General features: G+C 45.3%; 1 protein-coding gene across 6 annotated transcripts in view; it reads right to left on the bottom strand.

Annotated features, from left to right (window-relative positions):
* The window catches only part of Pdzd2 (PDZ domain containing 2), a 375,253-nt gene that overhangs the window by 42,417 nt on the left and 305,854 nt on the right, over positions 1 to 26,982 (bottom strand). For all 6 annotated transcript variants that reach the window (XM_052743096.1, XM_052743092.1, XM_052743095.1 and 3 more), the window contains 6 exons: positions 15,588 to 15,699; positions 7,240 to 7,385; positions 4,197 to 4,316; positions 3,926 to 4,040; positions 582 to 655; positions 232 to 460 (listed from right to left, as the gene is read on the bottom strand). In XM_052743096.1, the coding sequence (XP_052599056.1) occupies positions 232 to 460; positions 582 to 655; positions 3,926 to 4,040; positions 4,197 to 4,316; positions 7,240 to 7,385; positions 15,588 to 15,699 (796 nt within the window). The remainder of the gene's footprint in view (positions 1 to 231; positions 461 to 581; positions 656 to 3,925; positions 4,041 to 4,196; positions 4,317 to 7,239; positions 7,386 to 15,587; positions 15,700 to 26,982) is intronic.

Below are 26,982 nucleotides of genomic sequence, written 5' to 3'. Positions count from 1 at the left end.
GTGATTCATCTTGGGAAAACTTTAAAGACTGTTATTGGCGACTTCTCCTCCCTTTTGTAAAATGATTAAACATCTCTCCTTTGACTACTCTGGGCCACTTAGAGAGCAGCATCTGCTGTCAATGGCAGGTGGTTCCAAAGGACTGACTTAAAGAATGAGTGCTAGAACAGATCCTGGGCCACTGTTCAGGGGAAAGCAGGGGCGTGAGGAGCAGTTAGCCATTAGCGATACCTTTGTTGAGTGTGACTTCCATGACAATCCTGTCCTTGGGCCCGGGAGCCTTCCGCCCCAGGGAGGAGGAACCGCCTTCATCAGCGCCTCCTCCTGCTGGGGTTCCCCCACCGGTGTTGAAGCTTGGGGAGCTCGACCTGCTCATGTGTGTGGGAGTGGAGCACGGTGTGAGGCTGGGGCTGAGTAACTTCGTGCGCACCGTGAGGACAAACAACCCACTTCGGATTTGCTGCAAAACAAGTAGGTGGGTGGAAACAGTCAGGTTGCTCTTGCAGCAAATAGGCAAAACCCAGAGGGGTAGACGGGAAGAAAAGGAAGAGGACAAAGGAGACCCAAGGGGACACTGTTACCTTGAAGGTGTGAATGGCCTCTTGAAACGTCAAGCCCTTTATTGGTATGCCGTTTACATCGAGGATTTCATCTCCTGGTGACCAAACACATGGAAGAACATTGAGCTTTAATTTACTGGACTCTGCTTGGCTCGAACCACAGTGGCATACCCTACGAATATAACTCTTATGGCTTTGATCCATTTTAACTAACTTAGCTCCTAGGAATGTCCCGAAATGGGATAATACACATGAAAAAACCACTCATATTATTCAACAATAATTCTATAATCAATATTTAATTAAACAACTGTGGGGCTGGATTTGGTAGGGCACACCTGGGTTCCCAGCTCTGGATAGGCAGAGGCAGGAGGATCAAGGCTAGCTGAACTTAAAACACCACCCAAACCAACTGACAACCAACCAACCAACCAACCAACCAATACCCACTACCAAAACAACAAACAAAACAGAATCCCAAGCTAAGCTAACCAATCAATCAACAAAAGCAACAACACACGCAAATACAAAAAAAGAGTATAAAATATCAACCAACCAACCAACCAACCAACCACCACCACCACAAGCCAAAACCAACCATGGAAAACTTGAAGACCCGATTGTTAACCATTGGCACCTTTGACAAGAAATATCTTATGCTCAGAGACTGAACTGAAGTTTCAGGTTTTAAACTGTCTTGTTTAAAAACATAAACCTACTGGCAAGAAAGCATGGACATAGGCACACTTGGGAAGCCACTCCCCTACCTGCAGAAAGACGAGCTACCTAAGTCCAGAGACGCAACATGACACGGAATAGGGTTTCAATCAGTAGTAGAGAAAAATCTTGCTGAGGTATGACTGTGAATTGATAGCCCCACTTCCAGACATAGTTTGGATGTCTGGTCTATCGGGGCAGGTCCCAGGGCTCCATCTGCAGGCTGGCAAGACTGTAGGCTTCCGCCTCAGAGATCACTGCAGGTTGATGCCAAAATGACAGCAGGGGCATGCTAGGTGGTGGAGAGTGCCCACTTGCTTCTAAATAACTCAGATAACTTCTCACTTCCAACACTGTGACAAGCTATAGTCAGGCCATTTCCCATGCTGCTCATAGTGCCTTCTGGGGATGTCCGAGCAGGTGGACACCCTTTTGGCTTCTGAGAACTTGTTTCTCATTTGCAACTTGTGTGACATGGGCTGTGTTTTGGAATAACAGCTCATCAAACACTAAAAGATGTCCTGGTTTTCAGTCAGACTCTGCCTGGCAGTGCAGGGGGGTGGGGGAGACTCTGTACAACAAGACAGCTCAAACAGCAGGAAACCACACATGTTCACTCCAGACAGCCAATCTCAGAGCATGCCGTGCATACAGAAATGCAGCAATGTCCCATGCATTCTCTTTAACACAACTGCACAAGCCACACTGTAAGGGAAATGATCTCCCTCTAAAAATTGCCTGGCATCACCAACTATCAATGATGACTGGAGGTTGTATCTACATGGGCGCAGGACAGAAACACTGAAATAGTTACTCATGAGCTTATAATTTATAGGAGAGCTTTTAAGGCGTATCACTCAACAGGCTGGAAATCCAGCCCAGCGACTTACATTTCCCATAAATGAACACATATGAAAAAATAGTATTTAGGAGAATCATCTACTATTAACCTTTCATAATGATTGATTTTTCCCCCCTCTATTTTCCTTCATTCTACCAACCTCACAGGATGAATTTCAATCAAGTGAACACATGGCACATCCATTCTAAGACTGCTCTGCTAGGTTTTCACACTGCTCTGAAACCAGATACCAATAGCACCTGGGGGTTAACTTTTCCTCAGAGAGAGAGAGATAAATATTTTGTCCAAGAAGTATTATGCCTGGTCAAATCACACGGTTACATGAAGGCTTCTACCAGCTCTGCCTAAAACCAGGACACTCCGATTCCCAGCACCAGTTTTTAAAGAAGTAAACCTGTATAACACAGTGGCCACGACACTGTGGGCGAACAGAATTGGACAATCTTATCATTTCTAAAGGTAACTAGAAATATCCTGACATAACGACCTCAGGAAAGACAGATACTGGGCCAGTGAGATGGCTCCATGGGGCAGGGAGCTTGCTGCCAAGCCTAATGACAGAAGTTTGAGTCCTGGGACACACATTGTGGGAATGGAGAACTGACTCCTCTGTTTGACAGCCACATACGTATTGTGATCCAACTGTATGTACACACATATGCACCGAAATAAATAAATGTAACTTAAGATCAAAAAAAGAAGCATATTAAAAGGGAGAGGGAAAACAGGCTTCTTGCTTTGGTGAGTGCTATGCACAACTTCCTGGCACTTTTGCTTCATGAAAGAAAACAGTCTTAATCCAGATAAATATTTTATAAGATATGCAAACATACACAACAAGAAGAATATTTTTATTATAAGAACTACTATGGCTGGGTGTGGTGATGCATGTATTTAATCCCAGCATACACAAGGCAGAGGCTGGCAGATCTTTGCAAGTTAGAGAGCAGCTTGGTCTACAAAGGGAGTTGCAGCCAGCTAGGGTTACACAGTGAGAGGAGCAGGTTTCTAGTTATTGAACATTTCTGAGTGCCGTTTTCTTCACCTATAAAAGACTTGCTCCAAAATATCTACTCTACAGGTTTGTAATACAGTTAATGAGATAACTTATATCATAGACATGCTTTGCAAATGTTTAAAGGACCGAAAATACAAGGTGTAGTTAAACTTTTGAAAACTTTATTTGAAAAGTGTAACTTAAAACCTTGGTGATATTTTACACCCCAAATCACTTGTCTGTTGTATTTATGTCTAATAACATGGTAGACACTATGGAGAATGGAAAGGCGTTCAATTAGGAGCCAACTACATAGTATCGATTTCAACAGCAAGACATTAAATAGCTATTAAAGTGCTCTGTTTAACCATCAGTGCTAAGGTAAGACTGAACTATTAAATTCTCAGGGATATTGAAGGCAGAGAACCAGAGCACGGACCAGGTAGTCATGGTTAATAACGACAGTCTGCCAGAAAGATCAAGGCACTTCCCATATACAATCTCTTTTCACACACACCCACACGCACACACACTTAGAAAAATAAAAACAAAAATGCTGCAAGGTGGGCATTAACATTCCAAGTTTGTTCCAAGTAGCCCAGGAAAGTAAACCTTGGGTTATGTGGGCTCTGCAACATCCTGATGAGGAAGTGCAGGATTCAGCCGAGGTCTACCAGACTCTCAAGACCATGACCTCGGCTGCCATGTCATCCAGTCACATCTTGCAAGGGCACAAACTCCCAAGGACTCAGGCTGTCACTCCAGATCACCAAGAGACTCTTTGCCTACCTTCTTTGAGTCTGCCATCCTCCGCGGCTGATCCGTTTGGGAAAATGGTCTTGACAAAAATCCCCATCTGGCCTCGAATGCAGTCTCGGCCTCCAGCAATGCTAAAGCCAAGGCCCTGTTTTCAAAGTGGACAAGAACCCAGGTTGACACTGTAGAATTTAACTGCAAAAACCAGCCTCACACTGTGAGCATCACACGAAGGAATGCCAGGGAAGTTATATTACCCCTCTTCAGATTTGTTAGTTCTTTAATGTAAAATAAAAGGGCTCACCTTGCCTTTCTCTTTGTACAGCCCGATGATGGAAATCACAGATGGCCGAATGAGCCTCCATGGAGATTCCACATGGGTGGTGCTCAGAGAGCGGGTAGACTTCTTCACGATGTGATATTCCTGAAAGCCAGCACAAGGCAAGACCAGATAGTCTCACTTACCCTTAGCTGCTGCGGGCTTGGGCATGCAAAGAGACTTTGAAAATCTCAGCCGTCTTTTGTGTTAGTGATTTCCCACTGATCTATGTGTGGTCCATGGGCTTTAAGAAAGTTTACTCTAAATGCTACTGGAGCAGGGCCTCCCCCTGCTCTATCTTGCCCTATCTGTCCCATCACAAAGTGCTGCTTAGTGACCCCAGGCACCTATGTCACTCTGTCCTCAACCATATGTCACAGATCCTTCTGGAATGGAGTCAGGAGAACAAAGTTGACCACTCTGGGCGTGGGCTCTTCGTGGAAATCTCTCCCACCCCCACCCCAACTTCAAAATCATGCTTAAAAAAATCTCACTATTTTAAGCTTAATTTACTCATTCAAAACACTCAGCAAGCCCAGGTTTCTTATAAAGTACAAACCACAAACCCAGACAACTGTTTTTCCACATAAAATACCCTGCTGAGAGACGGCAGCCATTTCAGCTCTAATCCCCCATATTTGGAAAAAAAAAAAATCAAATACTTTCCCATAAGCCACACTTTCCTCTGCTGGCCAGCAGCTCCAACCTCAACCCCCTCTCCATGCCCTCACCCATGATATTCATGTGTATCAGCAAAATACATACTGATAACATAATTGGGAGATTAAATGGCTACTGCTAAATCGAGTCTTTAGTTCTTTGATACTCTCTTAGAATAATAAATGTCTTCTGTGGTGCAGATATCACAGTGCAAGTGGAGAAAAAAAATCATTTCCTGTTTCATATGAGGAAAGAGCCATCACAAAGTGGGTTTTGCTTTGCGTCTGCTTCATTCATACGTAGGAATGAGATGTTCCCTCCTACCAGGGGTAGTTTGCATCCCCCGGCGGCTTAGAAGAGTTACACTGTGCGTTTTGACAGAATATCTGCCAGTAACATGGGCCGCCCGGACTCGGTCTCATTAAATAAATGATGTGGGCTTGGCAGCGTCACCACCTATTTACTGAAACCACCACAGAATGTGCCAGACACAGCCTGTGGTTTGCCAACCCTCGAACACAGAGGTTCACGTCTGATCCCCTGGGGGAACCCTTTTTCTGATCACCAGTCTTCAGCCCGGCTTCATGCTAGCTCTCTCGGCAACGAGCAGAAACCAAAGGCCTGAGTGCGTCGTGTGGCCGTTTGAGACCCTACGGGGTCGCTCAGCACCGTGTCCACCTGTGGTGTCTAATAATGCACTACCCGCTGACCACCAGTGGCTACAGGCTTGGATTAAGGCTCACTAAGATAAAAATGCACTCCCGTAGCTGCCATCTTGGATGCTACAGGCACAAACCACTTAGACCTACACACAAAGTTTTACTGGATAACTCTACACTGGGCAGCACTTCTTAGTGGAGGAAATAAGGTGTGTGTGTGTGTGTGTGTGTGTGTGTGTGTGTGTGTGTGTGTGTGTAAAACCTGGGAGAAAAAGTAAAGGACAAACTGAAGAAGGGAAAACTCCCTGGTAAGACTTTCTATCCCAGCATGAGTTTCCTGGGTGCTTCTGGGCTCTAAACATGGACCTGAGTGTGAAGACTCAGCCGTGACTGAAGTAAACCCTGACTTCTCGCTCATCCTCTACCAATGAGGTTCTACAACCATCCTCATTCATCTTCCTCTGCTCCCCTGGGTCCAGTGGGTCATTCCAAGGAGGCCACAGCCCCGGCTGTTTTCTGTGGTTGGTCTAGATGGCTTCAAACAGACCCTATTCAAATCTTTATCCCTTCACTCACCTCCATCTGCCTTGGAGTGAATTCAACAGAAAATAACCTGATCAGCACCCACTCTGACACAGGGTAATGAGCCACAGAAAAAAACAAAAACCATAAATACTTGATCTTCGACACCATCGCTGACTCTTATCTTTCTTCAGAGAGTCTGACACGTAACCTTGAGGGAAATATCCAGCCATTTTGAGTTTCAGCCATTTCACCTGAAGAGCAGCCACAACACACTAAAAATGACGGTCCAAGACCCTTAGGCTTCTGTCACCTCTGAGTCCCCAGGTGTGATATGAGGGACATCACTGCTGCTGGAACCGCCTCTTCTGGCCCTGTTTTTCTGATAGGCCGGAGTGGGGGGTTGGTGGTGAAGGCGGGGGGCGACTAGTGATTTCTTGTTTGGCTCATGGTACCAGGACTCAAAGAACCTCCAAGTTCCCTGGAGACTGAGCCTCCTTCCAAGTTGGTTGTGAGCCTGTCACCTAGTTTCCAGTGGGCCAGGGACAAGATAACTGAGGAGGAACCCCTGTTTAGGCTGTAGAGTCAGAGTTCTTGACGGGAACAGGCTCTGTCATGCCAACCACCTACTTTACTGCTCTACAGCAGGTAGGACCCCGGGCATGGTGTAGGCACACGTGCTCACACTCACCCACACAGTTGTTATTCTGACACATGATGCTCCTATTAAATAAGCAATGGTGGTTTGCCACAGACTCCGAGACGCCATTGTCTCCTGGCAGTTGAGAGCAATTCTTAGTTCCAAAACACACAGCGTGAAGAGAACCAAGATGCTGAGATCTATTAAGAGATATTTCCCCACGTTCTTCAACCCTGGAGCTGGCTTCCTTCTAATCTTTCTGGGTAGACCCCACATTCTCTCTGTGCCTCTAGCTCTCTCTAGGCTCAACTACTCATGGCCCTTATCAGTGGCCAACTCTTCTCAACAATGGTCCACAGGGGTCTTTAGAAAGAAGTAAAATGTACGTGCGCGCGTGCACGCACACACACACACACACACACACACACACACACACACACACACACACAGAATTGTGGAGACACAAGGTTTACAAATCTGTACTTTTGTCTCTAATCAAGCAATGGTGTCTACGAGTGAACCAGAGTCCCGACAGCCCGGGATTAACCTGTGATGTTCCAGTAGAATCCAGTAGCTGGGGAAGAGAGTGCTTCCGGCCATCTCGGGAGACCTCCAGCATCCTGATCCGGGGGTCCCCATTGCGGACCATCAGCTCATTATATTCCTCAACAGACTCCAGGCGGTGGACACCTCCTGCAACAAAAAAAAATGGCGGAAGAGGCGGGGCTTGATAAGGCATGAGAAGAACGTGAACAGAACCAACAGGCCTACCCATCACCTTTACCATCACTGTGTGGTTCCAGAAGGTCTGGAGTTAAAGATACACAAAAGACCAAGTTCACCTAGCCCTAGCACCAGGTTCTGCATAAGCCTGTTGTGTTTAAAGAAACTGATGCTGAGCTACAAGGAAACCAGGAGATTCTGAAGCAACGAGACCGCCTAAGGGGCAATGCGTGCATCGAATCAGATGCAGGGCTGGCGGGGACAGCAATAAAGTAGTGAGGGGGCCACCGGCCGGTGGTCTAGTAATGGCAGAGCATCCCTTAATGATTGTCATGGCTTCACTTCTGGGTGGGTGCTTTTATTCCACACACAATACTGGTTTTGTTTTGTTTTGTTTTGAGAGACAGTTGATGTAGGTCTTGCTATGCAGCCAAGCTGGCTTGGAATTCAGGTTTCTCTTGCGTTATGTGACTTCCAATCTCTGAGCGCTGAAATAACTGGCGTGTACAACTGTGCCTGCCTTACTAATGACTTTCTAAATAACATTTTTTTATTAATGTTTGTCAAGTATAACTTAAGTGTGCACAAAAGTACATGAATGAAATTTCACAGGACCTCTAACACACTGATCAAGAGACATTAACCAGAATCTAGTTTACTGATTGATCCTCATCCAACGGTAACCTGATCTTTACATCTAAACATGATCCAACTATCAATGATCTAAATATCACTGATCACCTCTATTTTTTGAACTCTATATGAATGAATATGTACCTTTTGTATATAGAGCTCCTTGTTTTTTTGTTGTTTTTTTTTTTTTTTTCGAGCTAGGGTTTCTCTGTATAGCTTTGCACCTTTCCTGGAACTCACTCTATAGCCCAGGCTGGCCTTGAACTCATAGAGATCCACCTGCCTCTGCCTCCCGAGTGCTGGGATTAAAGGTGTGCACCACCACCACCCGAGAGCTCCTTGTTTTTAACATGTATTATACTGTTATTTTGTGTACGTATGCATGTTGGGGCACACGTGCTGTGGTGTGTATGTAGAGGTCAGGGGACAACTTGCCAGAGTCAGTTCTCTCCTCCCACTATGTAGGTCCTGGGAATGGAACTCAGGTCATTAGCATTATGGGTAGGAACCTTTACTCACCGAGCCGTCCTGCCTATCCTTAACATATTTGTGAGAGGCAACCATGCTGTTTATGTGCCAACAGTTTGTGTTTTTCCATTCTGCATAACATTTTATGGTGGTATTTTATTTGTACTGAAATGTGATTTTAATTGTATGTTAATAAATAAAGTTTCCCGGGGGTCAGAGCTATTAGAGCCATAGCAAGAGCGTGGCGGCGGCGGCGGCGGCGCATGCCTTTAATTCCAGCACTTGGTAGACAGAGCTAGGTAGATCTCTGTGTGTTCAAGGATACAGCCAGCATTGGAGACACACACCTTTAATCTCAATACCAACCATAGAAGACCTGGAAGTCTCTATAGACAGGCAGTGATGAGGCAGTCGTGTGTTTGGGTTTACAACCAATGAGAAGGCAGGACAGAAATACTATATAAAGACAAACACACAGGAAGTAGGTCCCTTTTTGGAGAGCTCTCTTGGCTGAAGAGGATCGCTGAAGCAGAAAGGGTAAGGCTCTTAGCTCTGACCTCTTGGCTTTCTTCTCTGAATCGGCTCTGTGTTTCTTATTTAATAAGATGGTTGGTTACATCTATAACATTTCATTGTACAATCACACATTTTATGCATTCTATCATTGAAGGACTTTGGCTTGTTTCCAGCTTTAGATGTGAAACAGTAGTAGTGTGTGTGTGTGTGTGTGTGTGTGTGTGTGTGTGTGTGCGCGCGCATGCATATGTTGGTACACATAGCACATTTTTGTTTTTGTGCTTTGCCACACATTACTTTTTATAAACAACCCACTAGAAATGTAGAAAGCATTTTGGGCCACGCATACATCTTTGGGCTATAGCTTGCTGACTCCTGCTCAAGGCTACAGCTATTGTATTCTCAGGCATGCCTCCTGTGAACGGATCTTCCCAACGGTATGTAGTTGTGGAGGTGCTGGCTCCTGACACACTTCCTTCTGCGCTGCTGTTACCTGCAGGATGGACTCTGTCTCCTCCGTGTCACCTGCTCGCTATCAGTCTTGAATGTCAGTCATTCTCCTGGGTGCACAATGGGATCTTACTGTGGTTTTCAATTTTTGTTCCACCGATGACCTCATACTTCTGCGTATACAGCCATTGGCCGGTCCCTTTGTAAAGTGTCTGTTTAAATTTTCTGTCCATTCTTTTATTAGATTTTTCTTATTGATTTTTAGAAAGTTTTTCTTTTAATTTTAATATGTGAGATTATGAATCTTTGTGGAATCTATGAATTATAAATATTTTCTCCACATCTGTGTCTTATATTGTCTTAATGGTATTTTCTGGCAAATAAAAAAGTCATAATTTTAACAAGATGATGTTAGTCATTTATGGCTTAATGACAGGGTGTTTTGAGGAGTGAGGAATGTGTTTGTACAAAATAAGATGGTGTCAGAGTTTCTTTTCTATCATTTTAGATATATAATCTAGATTTAGTTGCTTTAATAAATACCCTGACAACCTAGGGAAAGGGTTTATTTAGCTCATGGTTCCGGGTTGTAGCTGATCATGGCGGGGAAGTCCCAGGGAGGAGCTTTGTCATACCACATCCAGTCAGGAGCAAAGAGCAACAATGCATGCATGCTAGTGCTCAGGCCGTGAAATGGTACCACCCCATTCAGGGTGGATCTTCCCACCTGAGTTAACCCAATAAAGCAAATCTCTCACAGGCGTACCCAGAGGCCAACCTCATCTACACAATCACTCGTTTAGAATCCCTCCAGTTGATTCCAGATTGTGTCAACTGTGACAATTCAAACTGACCATCATGGATGGCCATGATATCACTATGCAATATAATTACATGGGGCCATAGTTGTATATGTTGCCCATTGTGGACCCAACTAATTTTGCAAGCATGACTGCAAATCAGCTTTTACTTTTATAATTGATGCTCTTATATCCTATTTAAGAAACTTTTGCAATAATTTAATATATATATATATATACACACACACACATACGTGTGTGTGTATATATATATATATGGTATTGTATGCATGTTGCAAACTAGGCACTCTATCACTGAGCTATGTTCACAAAATCTGTAATGAGGCCGGGCGGTGGTGGCGCACGCCTTTAATCCCAGCACTCGGGAGGCAGAGGCAGGCGGATCTCTGTGAGTTCGAGGCCAGCCTGGGCTACCAAGTGAGTCCCAGGAAAGGCGCAAAGCTACACAGAGAAACCCTGTCTCGAAAAACCAAAAAAAAAAAAAAAAAAAAAAATCTGTAATGATTTAAAAACACTAATTTAGAGTATACATATCTGAAATGACATTTCAATTACATATGAATAAAGCTATAAATCACTATAATGTTTATATTGCATATGTGCTTGCTTGAATACACATATTGATGTCTTTTAAAGATTTAGTTAATATATATCTGTGTACAGGTATATGCACATAAGTGAGGGTACTTGTAGAGACAGAGCCATTGGGTCCCTTGGAGCTGGAGTTATGGGCTGTTGTAAGTCACTTTCTATGAGTGCTGGGAACTGAAAGGAGGTTAGAGCGGTATGTGCTCTGAACCACAGAGCCATCTCTCCAGCTCCATACACTGAATCTCTGGTGAACCGATTTCTCCTAGACTGTGAATTGACTCATTTGATGGTGTCCAATGTCCATCTAGAAGTGTCTCTAAGTTTTTCATGAAATAAGACAAGACAATGGTAGATTTCTAAAAGCCACATGTTACTGAGTTCTTAATAATGATATGGTGCTGATACAGCTAATGGATGTCACTTAAGGCTTAACTTTTCAAAAGTTAAATATCAACTTTGTGAAGTAGGTTTTCAAACATCTGAAATCCCTTTGCAACCAAGGAAAATTTTGCATTTAAAAAGACCACAAACTTAAGAGGTTAACATAGAGAAATCAAAAGTACTGAAATTAAAGGAGAGCCCTGCTGGCAAGAAAAGAGGTAGGCAGGAAGAAAAACTTGGGCTAGAATGTTAGAAAAATGTTCTGTGAAAAGACAAACGATGTTGCTTTAGTCAGTTTGGAGCCAGACGAGGCAAAGCCCTCATGGAAATGGCTGGAACCCCATACACACGCTTAAATAACTCATAACTTAGTAATTCATGGGCCAGATTAATCTTTCTTGGCATGCTTACTCATCTGAAAAAGATTTATTAGAAGAAAATTCCTTTTGGGTTGACAGGGAGGCACTTGTCATCAACAGGAGAGAAACCTCACACGGTAGCATCCACTGATATGCAAATACCACAGTGACTCATTCCAGAATATGAAACAAACATCCAGATCTGGAAGACAGACAAGTGAGGATCCCATGGCATTAAAACCTCCTGTATGAGGCTGGAGAAATGGCCCAGTGGTTAGAGCACACACTGTTCTTGCAGAGGAGCAGAGTTTGATTCCCCGTGCCCACGCCAGGCAACTCACAGATGCCTGGAACTCCGGCTTCAGAGGGCCCACACTTTTCTCACCTCCTTGAGCACAGACACAGACACATTCATATTAAAAATAAATAACTCCTTTATGTAAATGTCCCTCAAGTGAAGCAGGTCACAGTGCGGCCAAAGGCCCGTTCCCAAAGCTTCTTTAGCATGTCTGCAGATTAAGCTGCCAGTTTTATCTCTTCCCACCCTCCCCTACGAATCTGCTCTATCCTGATGGCTGTCAAGGATGTGTTCCTCTCTCTGCTCATTTCCAGAACTGGGAATATCATGAGTTTACCCAACTTTGTGCACACCATCCCCTCCCACCTCAACAGCCTGAGGTTTTCCCCCTATGCACTCTTGCCAAGCTTTACTGGACTGAATCAGATTACATTAGGGCTATCAAATGAGAGAGGATTAAAAACAGTTATCCAAAATGTCTTTCGTCTGTCCCGCCCCCTTGCCTGGAAAATCTCCCATTCTTCTCCTCCTACCGCTTCTACATCCGGGTCTCCACCCTCCTTATCCTACTGTTTCTGAATGCCTCCATTAGCACCACAATCCAGAGATTCCCGGCCACTCAGCTGCCTATATGTGCGCATTATCCAGGCCATCACCTTTGTACGTGTGGGTTGCCTTCCCTGGGGACTAAAAGTTCTCACGAAGGCCTTCCTGTCTGTGGCCATTCAAACTTTTGTTTCCCTCTTGAGAGGGAAAGACGCAAGAACAATGAGAATGAAAATGACCATAACTAATGACTTCAACAATAAAAACAATGAATGGGTGGATCTGAGGGAAGAGTCCATTGCTGTCAGGCTTTGGAGTGGCCTTGCTGACCACATTCTCTCATCAGTCTTCCGAAAGGCTGGACGCATGGAAGGCTCCCACATCTACCGAGAACATAAGTGCATAGTGTAATCCTCCTTTCACAGATAAAGAAGTCACTGGTCCCAGGTCACTTGTCTCAGGGGCAGAGCTGGAAAGTGAACCCAGTTCCAACTGATTGATGCCTGTGCCTGCTTCCCCTCCCCTCCTCCACATTCCCTATCACAGGTTTGGATGGCTTGAGAAGAAGATGAGATCCCCTTGTGGTAAACACTGGCCTACCCTGGACTGGCGATCAGCTAAAGGCGTGGCTGGTTCCAAATTGACAATATGGACATAGAAAAAAAAAATCAGACGTAGTTAGAAAAATTAGAAGATCTCTGAACTACATTCCCACTCCCATCAGAATCTAGAAACTCTTCGGCACGGTAGGAGACAGAATTTTTTTCACTGTCCCCAGGAAGCCAGGGGTGGGAAGAACTGTCTGGAACATAGGTCCTTTTCCTGGCTCCAACCCAGTGACCTTTGGGACTTCCTTAGCTGCTCTGATCTCATCTATAAAATAAGGAATGTAACTGCGGCAGTTTCAAAGATCCTTGGATCTCCTGAGAACTCAAAGAGCCTCCCTGGGGACTGATTACAGTGTGGGTTAACTCTGCCAAGCTGACCACTGCCTCCTCTCTGCCCTTGTTCACAAAGGATTTAAAGGGTCTCTCTCAGCTCATGGGGAGCTGCTTGTTGGCTCCAGGTGAGAGCCTTCTACCTAATGCCATCTAGCTTCTAGCCTCTACGTGAGGACATCCCTTTCTGCCAAAAAATCAACCTAACACAATGCTGCCTAATTCTTCCTGATTATCAATAAAATAACTGGTCAGATGATGGGGGGCAGAAACTCTTGACTGGCAGCATTGTCCCTTTTCTTGCCAGGGATCAGGGTGCAGAAGAAGAAAATGATGGGCGAGGGGATGCTGACACACTATGCGCTGTGTTGGGTGATTTTATGAGGGTTAAAAATAAGACTTGAGGGCAGCCAGAGGGCTCTGTGGTATAAGCCCCTCGCTGTATAATCCTGATGACCCGAGTTCAGTTACAAGTAGAAGTAGTGAACCAACTCCAAATTGTCCTCTGGCCTCCATACTTGTGCCACGGCACGCACAAGCCTACCCACCATTTATGCATGACAGAGACGCACATCTGCAGCAATAAATAAATACACGACGAAACGAAACCATTACCTAATCTTTCAAAGTCAGGGTATCAACTCTTGGGCCGCTGTTGGAATGGAAGTTGAAAAACAGCCGAAGGATGCAAGGTTACCAACTGCCAAGGGCCCAAAGCTATGTTCTACCGCCCTTTCCCAGTGCCTGTGAGTGGGTGGCTGGAGCCAAGTTATCTATGAGTCCAGTAGGCACTGTGCCAGGAGCCCATGCCACATTTGGAGACCATAAAAATGCTTCAGTGCATTTTTAAATGCAGGGAAAGTTGGGCATGATAGTAATGAGTAGGCAGTAATGCATCCAGTACATCTCTTGCATGTTAGTGTTATATGCATGCGTGTGTGCACGTGCAGGGGAGCATGCAAGTCCATACAGTGTGTGTAGAGGCCAGAGGTTGACATTAGGTATTTACTTATCTAACTTACTGTGTGTGCACACGAATGCAGTATATACATGTGCATATGGAACCGGTCCAGTGTTTGCTGTCTACACATTTATTTTTGTGTGCGGTGTACTCGTGGGGGTACACAAGTAGCTGCACTTGCGTCTGCATATGCCTGTGAAGGAAGGCCTGAGGTTGATGGCGGGCATCTTCCTTTTTGCCCTTCACTTCTGTGTTTGAGCCAGGGTCCCTCACTAAACCGGCAGCTTGCTCTTTCAGCTGGAATGGCTTGCCAGTGAGTCCTCGGGAATTCACCTATCTCTGCCACACCTTGTCCCAGTGCTGGGATTACAGAAGTGTGCCAAACCTGGCTTTTATGTGGGTATTGAGGATCTGAACTCAGGTCTCCCAGCTTAGTTAACAAGTACTTGACCCCCTGAGCCATCTCCCTAGTTCCCAGAAGGTATCTGCATATAACACAGTCATAGATTTTTATTTTTGGTGGGAAAAAAGTATCCAACAAGGCAAAAGTGCTTCTGCATGTGTCTTCTGCTATCTCCCCTAGAGCACAGGCCAGACCATCTAGGGAAGTATCCAGTACATGTGGAATATGGCATCTATCAGTTCTGGAAGTTACAACCTCTTGCGCCATTTCTCCTGCTTAGCTGAGATGCAAATTTGATGTGAGATGAAATCCTTTTACCGCTTGTTCTAGCGGGCTCAGAGTTTTTTGGGAGCGTGTGCATGTTGAGAATATGGGCCACCCAAGAGTGGACATTGAAAGGGTCACCTGAAACCTCATTAAGATAAATGATAAACATTCAGGAGATTGAAGGTTCAACAGACAGACACACATTCACTTTTTAAGGTTTCAAAATAAAATAGTCCTGTGGGCAGCTAGGCTTAATGGAGCTTCTCTGCCTGGGCATGCCCCACTGGAGGAAAACAGTTCTGAGAATTTAAGGAGATAAAGGGCTCATCTTCCCAGGTGCCAGCCTATTAACTCTCCACTTAGGAGGATGAGGCAGGAGGATTTCGAGTTCAGGCCAGTCTGGGACACGTGACAAGCTGAAGGCCAGCCTGAGCAAGGTACCACTCTCTCCCCAAAGTGTTCACCCTTTTAATGGGGTTGCTTCCCCATTCCCGAGGCTGCAAGCTTACGCCATTCTCCACAGCCAGGGTTACCACTTACCTGAGAGACGACTCTTAAGCTTCATTTTGCTGTTGCCTTGTTTGGGACTTTCCAAGCTCCCCTGGGATTCCTCAGAGCTGCCTACGTCCTGGGATTCTTCTGACTCTGGCATCTAGAAAGCAGAGGATAGAGCTGACGGGAGAGGCCAGGCCTCCAAGGAGTTACCTCAGGCAGGCTGGAGAAGCAGCAATCCAGACGTCATGTGAGAGAGAGAAATAGCTCACAGGATGAAAGCTCCACCCTTCAGATAACCGGAGTGCCACAGGCTGGCAAGTTCCCCCTAGGAGACACCAGGGAGATTTCAAACTGGAAAGGACCCCTGGGGCTGTTTTCACTCCCATTTTACCTGGGAAAAACCTGGTCAAGGTCACCCCCCAGGGTAGCCACAGGCAAGGCTAGATTGAGAGTCTAAGTCTCCCTGGTTCATGGCCCAGAGCTTTTTGTATGATGCAGGTTGCCACAGATAAACGGGAAACCAGAAATCCAAACCTGTTGCTAAAACTAAGATTTGTGTCAGTGACAGTTGGGGACATGTTCTGGTTTAAGGCAATTTTGCCATTATGGAAATACCAAAGAGTATACTGTGAGACATGGATGATCGAGGCCGATCTAGGGGTGGGGTGGGGGTGCTCTGGACTGTCAAGAGACCAGCTCAAGGCACAACATTTTACATTCACCTTTTAAGATAAGAAGCTGACTCTAAAATGAGGATAGGAAGTTTAGTATAGAAAATACATCAATGAGCAACACAGTCCTTTATTGTCATGTACCATGTACTGTACAGGACTGCATACGCTGGATGTTTCCACCTCGCGGCACAGGCTTTGTTGAACTACAATGTCTCCAAGTTGATCTTCTGGGGGCTCTCGCTGCGCATGGAGCCCACAGTGACTGAAATGCTATGTGCCACCTGAGTGTACTTCCTTCAGCCCACCCAGCGTTGTGTGTGCTACACGCCTGATTCTGTGGAAGTGTCAGTCAGCCCAAATGTCTGTAGGTCATGTTTCCCATCTGATTCCAGGAAGCGATTCAGAGAAGATCATCCCAAAGGTCGTGGTGTCTGGCAAGTCAGAAAGGCTAACCTGCTTAAAAGTACACAGTAGATTGAAACGGGAGACCTGGGTGTTTGAGAGTCTTTGTTAAAATGTTGGGGGGAAGGGGTCCTGGGGAGACGGCTCAGTCAATAGAGTGCCTCTCACGCAAGCCTGAGCATGTGTGTTTAGATCCTCAGAACCCATGGAAAGAGCAGAGCAGAGCGGTGGCCGGAGTCTAACTCCAGCACAAAGGGGCAGGAGGAACTGGGAAGGAGGGTGGAGGAGGAGGTGTGTAGAGAGAGGCAGGTCTCTGGAGCTTTTTGAGAGATGGTGTCTCAAAAAATAAGTTGAATGGGCTCAAGAAACCACTCAGCAAACACATAAATAAAAATAAAAATAACTCCATTAAAAACAAAACAAAATAAAACAAACAAACAAAAACAAAGGCAGAGCTCTGTTGAGGAAGACAGCCAGCCTCAACCTCCGGCCTCTGCAAACATTCACGCCTGTGTATGCCTGCCTGCACCTACACGTACACACGTGCACGTGAACATTTACAGCCCCCACCAAATTCAAGGGAGAAGTTTAAAATGTGTTAACTATATCAAATAATATGCTCCCCCTTGGAATTTTATTTTCCCTTGAGGTTCTACGGGGGGGGGGGGGGGGGGGGGGGGGGGGGAAGCCTCATGTTAAAATAGATAAGCTCATGCTAAGAACTGCATACAGAGTTGCAAAGGGCGTATGTACATCTAATTCAGTATGTAAATTATAAAAAAGCTATTTAGAGCTATCATCTCCCAAATGACTCGCCTTTTATGAGGTGATTATTTATATCAGCTTTATATGTAGTCTGTAGGTTTGGAAATTCCCTTTCTTCTTTAGGTTAAGCATCTTCTCAGATAAGAATGAATACAGGATGGCAGATAAAGAGATGTGGGCAGTTTTGGAAGGGGCATTGGGGAGGAAGACAAATCTTACCATGATAAACAAAGATAACGAACTTGCCTCACTAGTTTACAGAGTCAGGGACGGGCAGGTGTCCAGGGCTAGATTGTGAAGGGAATCCTGAGGGTTATTTTAGAGGTTCTCCAGAGGGATGGGTACCTTTGCCAACCTCAAATCCTGACCTTGATGCAGTAAAAAGAGCCATCTAGACAACGGGACCAGAACCATGCAAACAGGAATCATTCAGAGACAAAGAACGCCATGGAAAGAGGCATCTCCATTGTGAACAGCAATTCCCACAGCAGGCTTAGGCTTGTTGTGGCTTGCCCAAGGAAAACGGCTCTCTGCTTGCAAGTCCATGGTGGCTTTGGGGCTATTGAATGGGTGGGGGCCAAGAGCAAAAGCAACAGCCAGCTGAGCAGAGATGCTTACGTCAAGGAAGGACCCCCTCCCTGCAGGCCCTCACTCTGGAGTTAGAAATGCCTTTCTTCTGCTTGCCTCCATCATTCCGACACATCCCCAGGCCTTTCACAGAATCAGAGTGATTCTGGAAACGACATACAAATTCTAGAGCAGATCTAAAGCTTGGAGATGCCAGAAAGATGCAATGAGCATTCATTTGCAGAAGCTGAGGGCGAGATTTCAAAGTAGAGATAAATGGGTCAGTCAAAGCCTTCAAGAACAATGCTCTCCCCGCCCCTCCCTTTAATCTCCCAATGCAACAAAGAATGAAATGATATTTAGTTTCTCTGACTTACAAGTTGTGAGATTTCTGATGCCAAGGAAATCTTACAGTGAACTATGGCTACAACATGAATGGATCTAGATACATCACAAAACACTTTAAAGGACGTCCAGTTGAGATCAAGGCAGGAGTGAAGACTTACATCAGAACTTTCTGGAAGTGTTAGCATAGGAATGTTAGTCCATTTTGTGTTGCCATAACAGGACACTACAGGGCTGGTCTGTATAAAGAAAACCTAGCTGGGTGTGGTAGTACACACCTATAATTTTCAAGCTTTCCCAGGTGAAGGCAGGGGGATCAGGATTTCAAGGTCTTCCTCGGTTATAGATGATATTTTTTGTTATTTTGGATGCTGGGGAATCCAATGTTGAAAGTGTCTTGTGTCACCCCTGGGCAAAAGACCAAAGGGCCCAAGTTGCCCTTCTGAAGGCCCGATTCATGGTAAATAATCTGATGCAAAGGTGACATGATCCTTCCATGAAAAATCAGGCCCTCCCTCCCAACAGCACACAGGGGGTTAAGTTTCCAACACAGTCTTTATTTAGACAAAAGCAAAAGGGTTCTGAATTCAAGGAGGACCATTTCCTCCCCTAACAGAAAATTGGTTTGTCACATTATATGGCTTGGAACTCAATGAACAGGAAGTGGGCTTTAGAGACACATTAGATCCACATTTTAGCAGGATGCAGCGTACAAAGTATGATTTTAACTACAATGGGTCTTCCCTTAGACCTGTGTATGGAAATGCCTGATTTAAGAGAATCCTTTTGCTGTGTGTATTCCCTGCTCCATATTTGAAGAACAAAGGAGCCCACTCTGAAAATGACATTTGTAGCTGTTCTCGAAGTAAATTAGCAGAAAGTTCTTCTGAAACACCTCAGTTCAATCTAGCAGTTTCCAATTTGCACAAGGCAATGCTATTATACTCTTGGAACCAAGTAGAACTTTCAAGACCCTGCGGCAGACCCTTGCCTATCCGACGATTTGTGGAATTCTCCCTTAGTGAAGAAGCAGTTTCAGCTTCAGGTTTTGTGGGGAGGGAGGTGTGCAGAGAACCCAACTGTGAGGCACACATCCAAGTTGTGTCCTTTTATTAGTAATTCATGTCAACTTCTGTGAATGTCTGTGTCCCCATCTGAAATATGGGCTGCAGGGGAGAATTAAATCTACTATGTAGATTTCTGATTCACGGAGGCAGGTTTCCCTCTGAAAACCTCACTAACCAGTCGAGGAAAGGGTAAAGAGGGGGAGGGAGAGAGAGAGAAAGAATATGAATGAACGAATCTGAGAGTATTCTGGAAACCAATAAGCAATCGGATGTGACGGAAAAGATCTGATCTATCCTGAATCCTAAATGAGGACTAGGAAAGCTGAGCAGCTACCCACTTTGCACAGGGAACCCCCACAGCTCAAGCTGCCCACAGAGCATCCCTAGCCATGAGCATGAAGGGAAGGCTGAGCCAGCTACAGGTGCTGAGGGCAAAGTGATGTTTGCAGGTATCTACCGCAGGCTGATTCTGAAGGAGATTCCTAAGGGCAAGGAATGACTAAGCCACAGAGTCACAGGAGAGCTCCTTCAGTCCTGAAAGACCCAGGCTTAAGGAAGCAATGCAGGGCCTCTGGAACACCCGCCACCCTACATCAAATGGAAGCAGCTTAGAAGGAAGCTGGACCAAGCTGCAGGGTCCTCCACTCTCCTGCACCCCTCCCAGTTCACTCCTGAGACAAGACAGTAGGAAAATGGAAACTTCTGGGAGGGAGGATCATTAGAATGCCACTCTAAGAATACACACATTCTAATCAGCAGTTATGGAAACCTGTCCCACTCAATACATAAGCACATGCTGAGGAAGCATGTGCTATATACTGCGGGTGACAGCATGTATGGTGCCCATGATACATTAACAAAGTGCTGATGTCCAAGTCTGTTCCTTCATTATGCAAAGTGGAAATGACTGCACTTACTTCGAAAGGGATAAGATTCCTTCGAGGGTTAGTGTGAGGCTTCAGTGAGTGCACTTCCGTGCACTAGCAGGGATCTAAAGTCCTCGGGGGTGGGGGTGGGGGGTAGGGGTGTGGTGGTGAAGGGAAGCTGTAGTTGAAGGAACAAAACAAAACACACACTGCTCAAGCTTTCCCTCCCAAGGCAGGTCTCAGAGTCTCTCTAGATTGGATGGCTCATCGTACACAGTAAGCTCCAGATGGCAGAATACTCATTTCAGCCTCGCATCCACAGTCAGACGGCAGGTTTGAGACTAAGTAGAGAGAAGTGGGAGCCCGAAGAGAAGATGCCATATTTGGGGACTGAACATGGAGGCAGGGGGTGCCATCAAATTACTGCAAACCTAAGAGCTAAGAAGGCAATTTTAAAAAAATAAATTTATTTATTTATTTATTTATTGTACATCCTGGATGCAGTTTCTCCTCCCTCCTCTCCTCCCATTCCCTCTTCCCCACACCTCCCCTGTTCCTACCCCCAATCTACTCCTCCTGTTTCTGTTCAGAAAAGGGCAGGTCTTCCATGAGTATCAACAAAACATGGCATGTCAAGTTGCAGTAAGACTAAGCATCTCCCCACGTATTAAGACTGGGCAAGATGACCCAGAACGAAGAAAAGGGTTCCAAAAGCCAGTAAAAGGGTTGGAGACAGTCCCTGTTCCCACTGTTAGGAGTCCCACAAGAGGACCAAGCTACACAACTGTAGCATATGTGCAGAGGGCCTAGGTCAGTCCCATGCAGGCTTCCTGGTTGTCAGTTCAGTCTCTGTGAGCCCCTATGAGCCCAGGTTAGTTGATTCTGAGTTTTCTTATGGTGTCCTTGACCCCTCTGGCTCCTACAATCCTTTCTCCCCTTCTTCTGCAGGATTCCCTGAACTCCATCTAGTTTGGCTGTGGGTCTGCATCTGTTTCCATCAGTTGCTGGATGAAGCTTCTCTGAGGACAATTGGGCCAGGCACCCATCTGGTCACAGGAGATGGCCAGTTCAGGCTATGTAACCATTATTTCTAGGAGTGTTAGCTAGGGTCATCCTTGTAGATTCCTGGGAGATTCCCTTGTACCTAGTTTTTACCTGACCCCCAAATGCCCATCCCCTATTTCCAGTATTCTCTTTCTGTACTCTCCCCTACTCCATCTTGGTCACCCCTCCCCCCTTGACCTGATCACTTAGGTTCCCATCCCCACCCACCCTCATTCCACTCATGCAATCGCTTCTATTTCCCCTTCTCAAGGAGATTCAGGCATCCCTCCCATGAACCCAAATGGAGAGAAACTCAAAGCAATTCTAAAATCAGGAACAAGACAAGGCTGTCTACGCTCTCCATATCTAATCAATATAGTACTTGAAGTTCTAGCTAGAGCAATAAGACAACTAAAGGAAATCAGGGGATACAAACTGGAAAGGAAGAAGTTTCTTCTTCACAGATGATATGATAATATACATAATCAACCCCAAAAACTCTACCAGGGAACTCCTACAACTGACAAACACCTTTAGTCAGGTGGCTGGATACAAGATTGAAAGAAAAAAAAAAAGAAAGAAAAAAAAGAAAAGAAAAAGAACAATCAGTAGCCCTCCTATATACAAATGATAAATGGAATGAGAAAGAAATCAGAGAATCAACACCCTTTCCAATAGCCTCAAATAACATCAAATATCTTGGGTCTAACTCTAACCAAGCAAGTGAAAGACCTGTGTGACAAAAACTTCAAAGTTTTGAAGAAAGAAATTGAAGAAAATATCAGAAGATGGAAAGATCTCTCATGCTCATGGATATCGGTAGGATTAATATAGTAAGAATGGCACTCTTACCAAAAGCAACTTACAGATTCAATGCAATCCCCATTAAAATCTCAACAATTCTTTATAGAACTTGAAAGGACAATACTCAACTTTATATGGAAAAACAAAAAACCCAGGATAACTAAAACAATCCTGTACAAAAAAAGAAGGCAATTTTTATCTCAAGTGAATTCCCAGAACACTTAGGCAGAACCAACCAGGTTTGCATTGAACTCTAAGGACCTGAGAACACACTGTGGACTTCCATCACAGTAGTGGCGATGGAAAAGAGAAACCAAAGGAAGACATGGGGATTAGCTACAAGAAGAGAGACGTTTTCTTTGAAGACAAGATGAGCTCCGAGAGAACAGATCGAACAGTTGTAAGGGGAAATTGAGGCTGGGGAAAAGAGGCACTCCACTGCCTAAGGGCTCTCCAAATTGGCATCCTAAGTACAGGGGACATTCACTCTGCTAATTCCTGGGTTCGAGAAGAACTGAGATCTAAGGAGTTTGCCTGAGGGCTGGTAGTGTGCTCCATGGTGGAGCATTGCCCCAGGTTCTATCCCCAGCACTCCCAATACACATGAGAAGAGTAGAGGGAGGGGTTGGGGATTTAGCTCAGTGGTAGAGAGCTTGCCTAGCAAGCGCAAGGCCCTAGTTTCGGTCCTCAGCTCCGGAAAGAAAGAAAGAAAGAAAGGAAGGAAGGAAGGAAGGAAGGAAGGAAGGAAGAAGAAAGAAAGAAAGAAAGAAAGAAAGAAAGAAAGAAAGAAAGAAAGAAAGAAAGAAAGAAAGAAAGAAAGAAAGAAAGAAAGATAGTAGAGCGAAAAGAATGGGATCCTAGGCCCAGAAAATGGGATCCTAGGCTTTAGGAAGAGGCTTCGGGAAGAGTGCATCAGAGCTCAGACCGTGTAGCTTTGCAGGGGAGTTACAAAGATGATCAGAAAAGGCAACAACTTCTTGAGTAAATTTAAAAGGGATACAGTTTTTGATGCTGCTCTCCTGGTAGTGAACAGGGCAGAGGAGCCAGCAGGGCGCCTTGAGGGTAGAACCTGATGTTGGTGGACAGGGACTACTTCCTGGGCAGTGGCTGGCTCTCAACTGATAGCCATGTTCAGAATGCATTTGAACAATGGCTACTTTATCAAATAGAGGGCTCACTGATTACTTCTCCACAACAACGGCCCTACAGAATCTAGATTAGTGTTTTGGCAACAAAACATTTGAGCCCCAAACCAAAGGAACGGAAGAAATATCTGAAAGGCATCTGAATTTGGGCAAAGCAGAGCTGTGAAAGAAGAAAAGAAATTGACTGAAGCGGGAGGTAAAAAAGAAATTCAAAGAGGAAGGATATGAAACACCAGAGGCCGCCATTTACTGACTAAAAAATGCACAGCAGAAAGCAATTCTGCCCAACCCCTGGAACACTTAAACCCTAGGCAAGATGAGTCTCAAGGAGCAGGTGACGGGGCAGGCAGGGGCTGAAGGACCATCTGAGCAGGTCTGGCTCAGGACTCCATCTGCAGAGGGCATTTTCCCAGGTGGGGTGGGAAGGAGACACTTCCATCTTCGGTCTCACTAATTCTCGGCCAAGTGGCAGTAAACATGGAAAACGTGGCCCAGGGCTGAAAATCCCCGCTCCTCGGAACACGGAAGAGCCACCAGAGGCATGAATGATCCACACAGGATGGAGGACACCAAGCAACTGACGATTTGGTTTCAAAGTGTACAATGCAAATACAGGAGCTTTCAGAGCTCTCCATCCCCCCGCGGGCACATTTTCATCCTCAACTTTTCTTTACAAGCTATCACCAAGCTCCTGTTGTCACCAACTGGGACATAATTCTCCACTGGTCTTTTGCGTTCCGGTAAGAGAAGCATAGACTGGATTTTACCCTTGGTGAACAGACTTAAAATAGTGTCCCGGGAGGAAGATGTAGCTTGTTTACTATGAAGTAAAAGAGAAGATAATGTCCTTCTCAAGAGCAAAGGCTAGTCAAGTTTGCTTCAAGCCCCACCATGAAAGATTGCAGTTGCCCATGAACAGGGTCCTCACTTGTGGTGCAAGTCTGCAGTGTGTCCATCTCTCTGTGAGTCCTTCTGCACTGTAGGACTTAAAGGGGGGAGGGAGCTGATGTAACCAGAAAGCCATGACCTGGGACTGAATCCTACACCCGAGACCAGAGAAAGCTGAAACCCAGTTGTGGTACCTTCAGTGACAGTCTGACCTAAAACTGCACGTCTTCTGCAGAAAACACTTTCACACTGACATTTTAACAGTTCTTGAAACTGTCCTAGAAGAAATTAAAGGAAGTCCCAGGAACAAGAGTTTATCTGGAACAAACGCTGTCTACAGGTTAGAGTTTGTCCCCCTTTTTTAAATGTCAAGGGTACAGGGCTAATAATGTGACACAGTTTTGGGTCCATGGCACTCTGGCTCATTTACATTTCACTGAAAAGTAGAAAATATGTGAGACTAACAAATCCAGCCTTGTTGGAGCTCAAGAACCCTGCTTGTGTGTTTCAGTGGGAAGCCTACAGTTGTTGGAAAAAACCATCTTTTTTTTTCTGCATACAACATCAAGACTCTCATTAGGTAAGATGAACAAAATACGATACAGGAGAGATCAAAGAAGGCCACTAAAGTGTTTTTGTTTTTTAACTCAAAGGTCAAGGAAATTTAAATTTAGATGACAATTACCTTCGCCTGATTCTTAACCTCTTTAGATTACAATCTGCTAAAGGGGATTTAGGTTTGTGAGCATTCACTTGATTATCATTATTACACTGACATTTTCTCTTACTGTGCAACCACCAAAAAGCATCACTTTTGAAGAAGACAAACCATGGGCATCAAGGTTTCATTTGTGGGAGCAGAGGAAAGCTACTCACTGTTACCCAGGAATTGATCCCTTGGGTCTAAGCTAATGTCTATTACTTAGCGATGTTCTGTAGATGCTGTTTGAAGCAGTTACTTGAGAACACTGTGTGACTCATCTAACATTTGGCTCCTAAACATCATCTGTCTTCCTCAGCTGGCTTCAGAGGCCTCACAAACAAACACACATGACTTTTATCTCCAGCTTTTCCACTGAACAAGCATATCTGGTCCCAAGGAAAACCTCAGGAGAAATGGTCACTCCTAATTCACATTAGGGTTTTTTACTGTTCCCATCACTTGAAAAAAAAAAAAAAGGAATCTGCAGATGTGACAGAAGACATCTCAGCTCTGGATCCCAAGGGAAGCTGGGTTGGTTCACCCACTGGTCAGAATCCACAGGACAGAATAACGTGATTTCCCTTTCCTGCTTCAGTCACAGAAAGATGGTTTCAAGGCTGCTAAATGAAGCCCATTTTCCAAATCTCTGGGGCAGATGTGTGAGTGACCAAAAGAGAACCAGATGGCCATCAGAGAGGCCAGGGCTGAAAATGAATAGCCATTCATAGAGAGGAAATCAGAGAAACAGTGTGTGCTCCTGCACACAATCTAATCAGCACCGAGTGGGAAGGAGTCCTGTGACTTGCATGCAGAAATTAAAAATGACTCTGCCCCTCTGCTGGACCATTGCTCTCCATCCAAATGAAGAGCTTGGAACTGAAGAGAAAAACAGCAAATGCAGAGAGACCAATTTGTCATCCCCGTGTGCTCTGGTACCTGCAGAGCACAGGGAGTGTGCACAGCTCAGAAACCCGCAGATGCAGCGGGGGAAGGGCTAGAGTTGATGTCCATGGAGACACCCAAGCTGAGGCTCTGCGAGTGAAATAATATTGCCCTTGTTCTGTGTGAGCCTGTTTCCAGTTTCTGCCCATTCATCACCCCCACCCCAGCAAATCTGAATGGGCTTCAAGGACTGTGTTGGGGATTATTTGGATGATTTTATGCATACAAATTCAGTAAGTTTCTTGGTTACGTAGAAAGCTGTGGTAAAGAAGTCACCTTTACGACCCCGGGAATGTCATCCGTTATTAGCCTCTGTGTGATCCTCTTAGGTAGGTTTGTATGACCTGCCTAGAAAGAGGACAGTACTCTCAGGGGCTTTCAATTAAGTACACGTGTGAGTGATGGCAGGGGAAACCAGCACATCCCCTCCTTAGCGCAGGATTCAAATGTGGCAGACAAGCACGCCAGCGTTCTCTGTCAAATGAGCTTTGCTCATGGCTTGTCCTGTCCCTTACCTTGTGGGTGAGAAACCCATGGGGTCGGGAGCTCTTTTCTAGATTTATGGACTGGGAAGTGAAGGGGGTCTTAAGGGTCAGTCCTCAGCAGGAGCTGGTGGACAGCTCCCACAGGGACAGATCTCTGACAGCACAGCCGTGATGGCTGTGCTCTAAGCCCAGAGCGATAGAACAGTGAGAACAGTGTGTGTGTGTGTGTATGTATGTATGTATGTGTGCACGCGCGCACACACGCACGCGCACAGGTAAAACTCAAGAGGTTCGAAAAGCATGATGGAAGGACTGATTTTAAAAAGAAAAGAAAAAAGGCATAGGCTAGGTCGAACATGGGCTCTGGATTCGCACTGCAAAAGTAAATAAATAAACAAACAAATGACAATATCAGCAAACGGCATGCGGGAGGGGCAAGCAGGAGGCCCGGCGGGAAAGTTGCAGATGAGCGATGAAAGGTTCCTAGCCCAGCAGTGTCAGTTAACATGATGAACACACTCCTATATAAACCTCACAGTCTCCAGAGGATTGGGATACTAGACAAAGCCTGTTCTGACTGGGTATCCAATCCAGGAAGGCTTAGGCAAAGAGAAGGGTATCATTGTGGTCCAACTCTGGCTCACTGTTAGGTTCTGTGTATAAGACCCTCAGGGCCTTTCTGACCAACAGGAGCTGTACTCCAAATTCTTTGTTTCCGGGTGTTCCAAGTTACATGCCTTAGT

The sequence above is a fragment of the Peromyscus californicus genome, unplaced genomic scaffold, assembly GCF_007827085.1.
Source record: "Peromyscus californicus insignis strain IS unplaced genomic scaffold, ASM782708v3 Scaffold_18__1_contigs__length_77618521, whole genome shotgun sequence".
Classification (NCBI taxonomy): domain Eukaryota; kingdom Metazoa; phylum Chordata; class Mammalia; order Rodentia; family Cricetidae; genus Peromyscus; species Peromyscus californicus.
The sequence above is the reverse complement of the archived record's forward strand: the minus strand, read 5'-3'. Positions and strand labels throughout refer to the sequence as shown.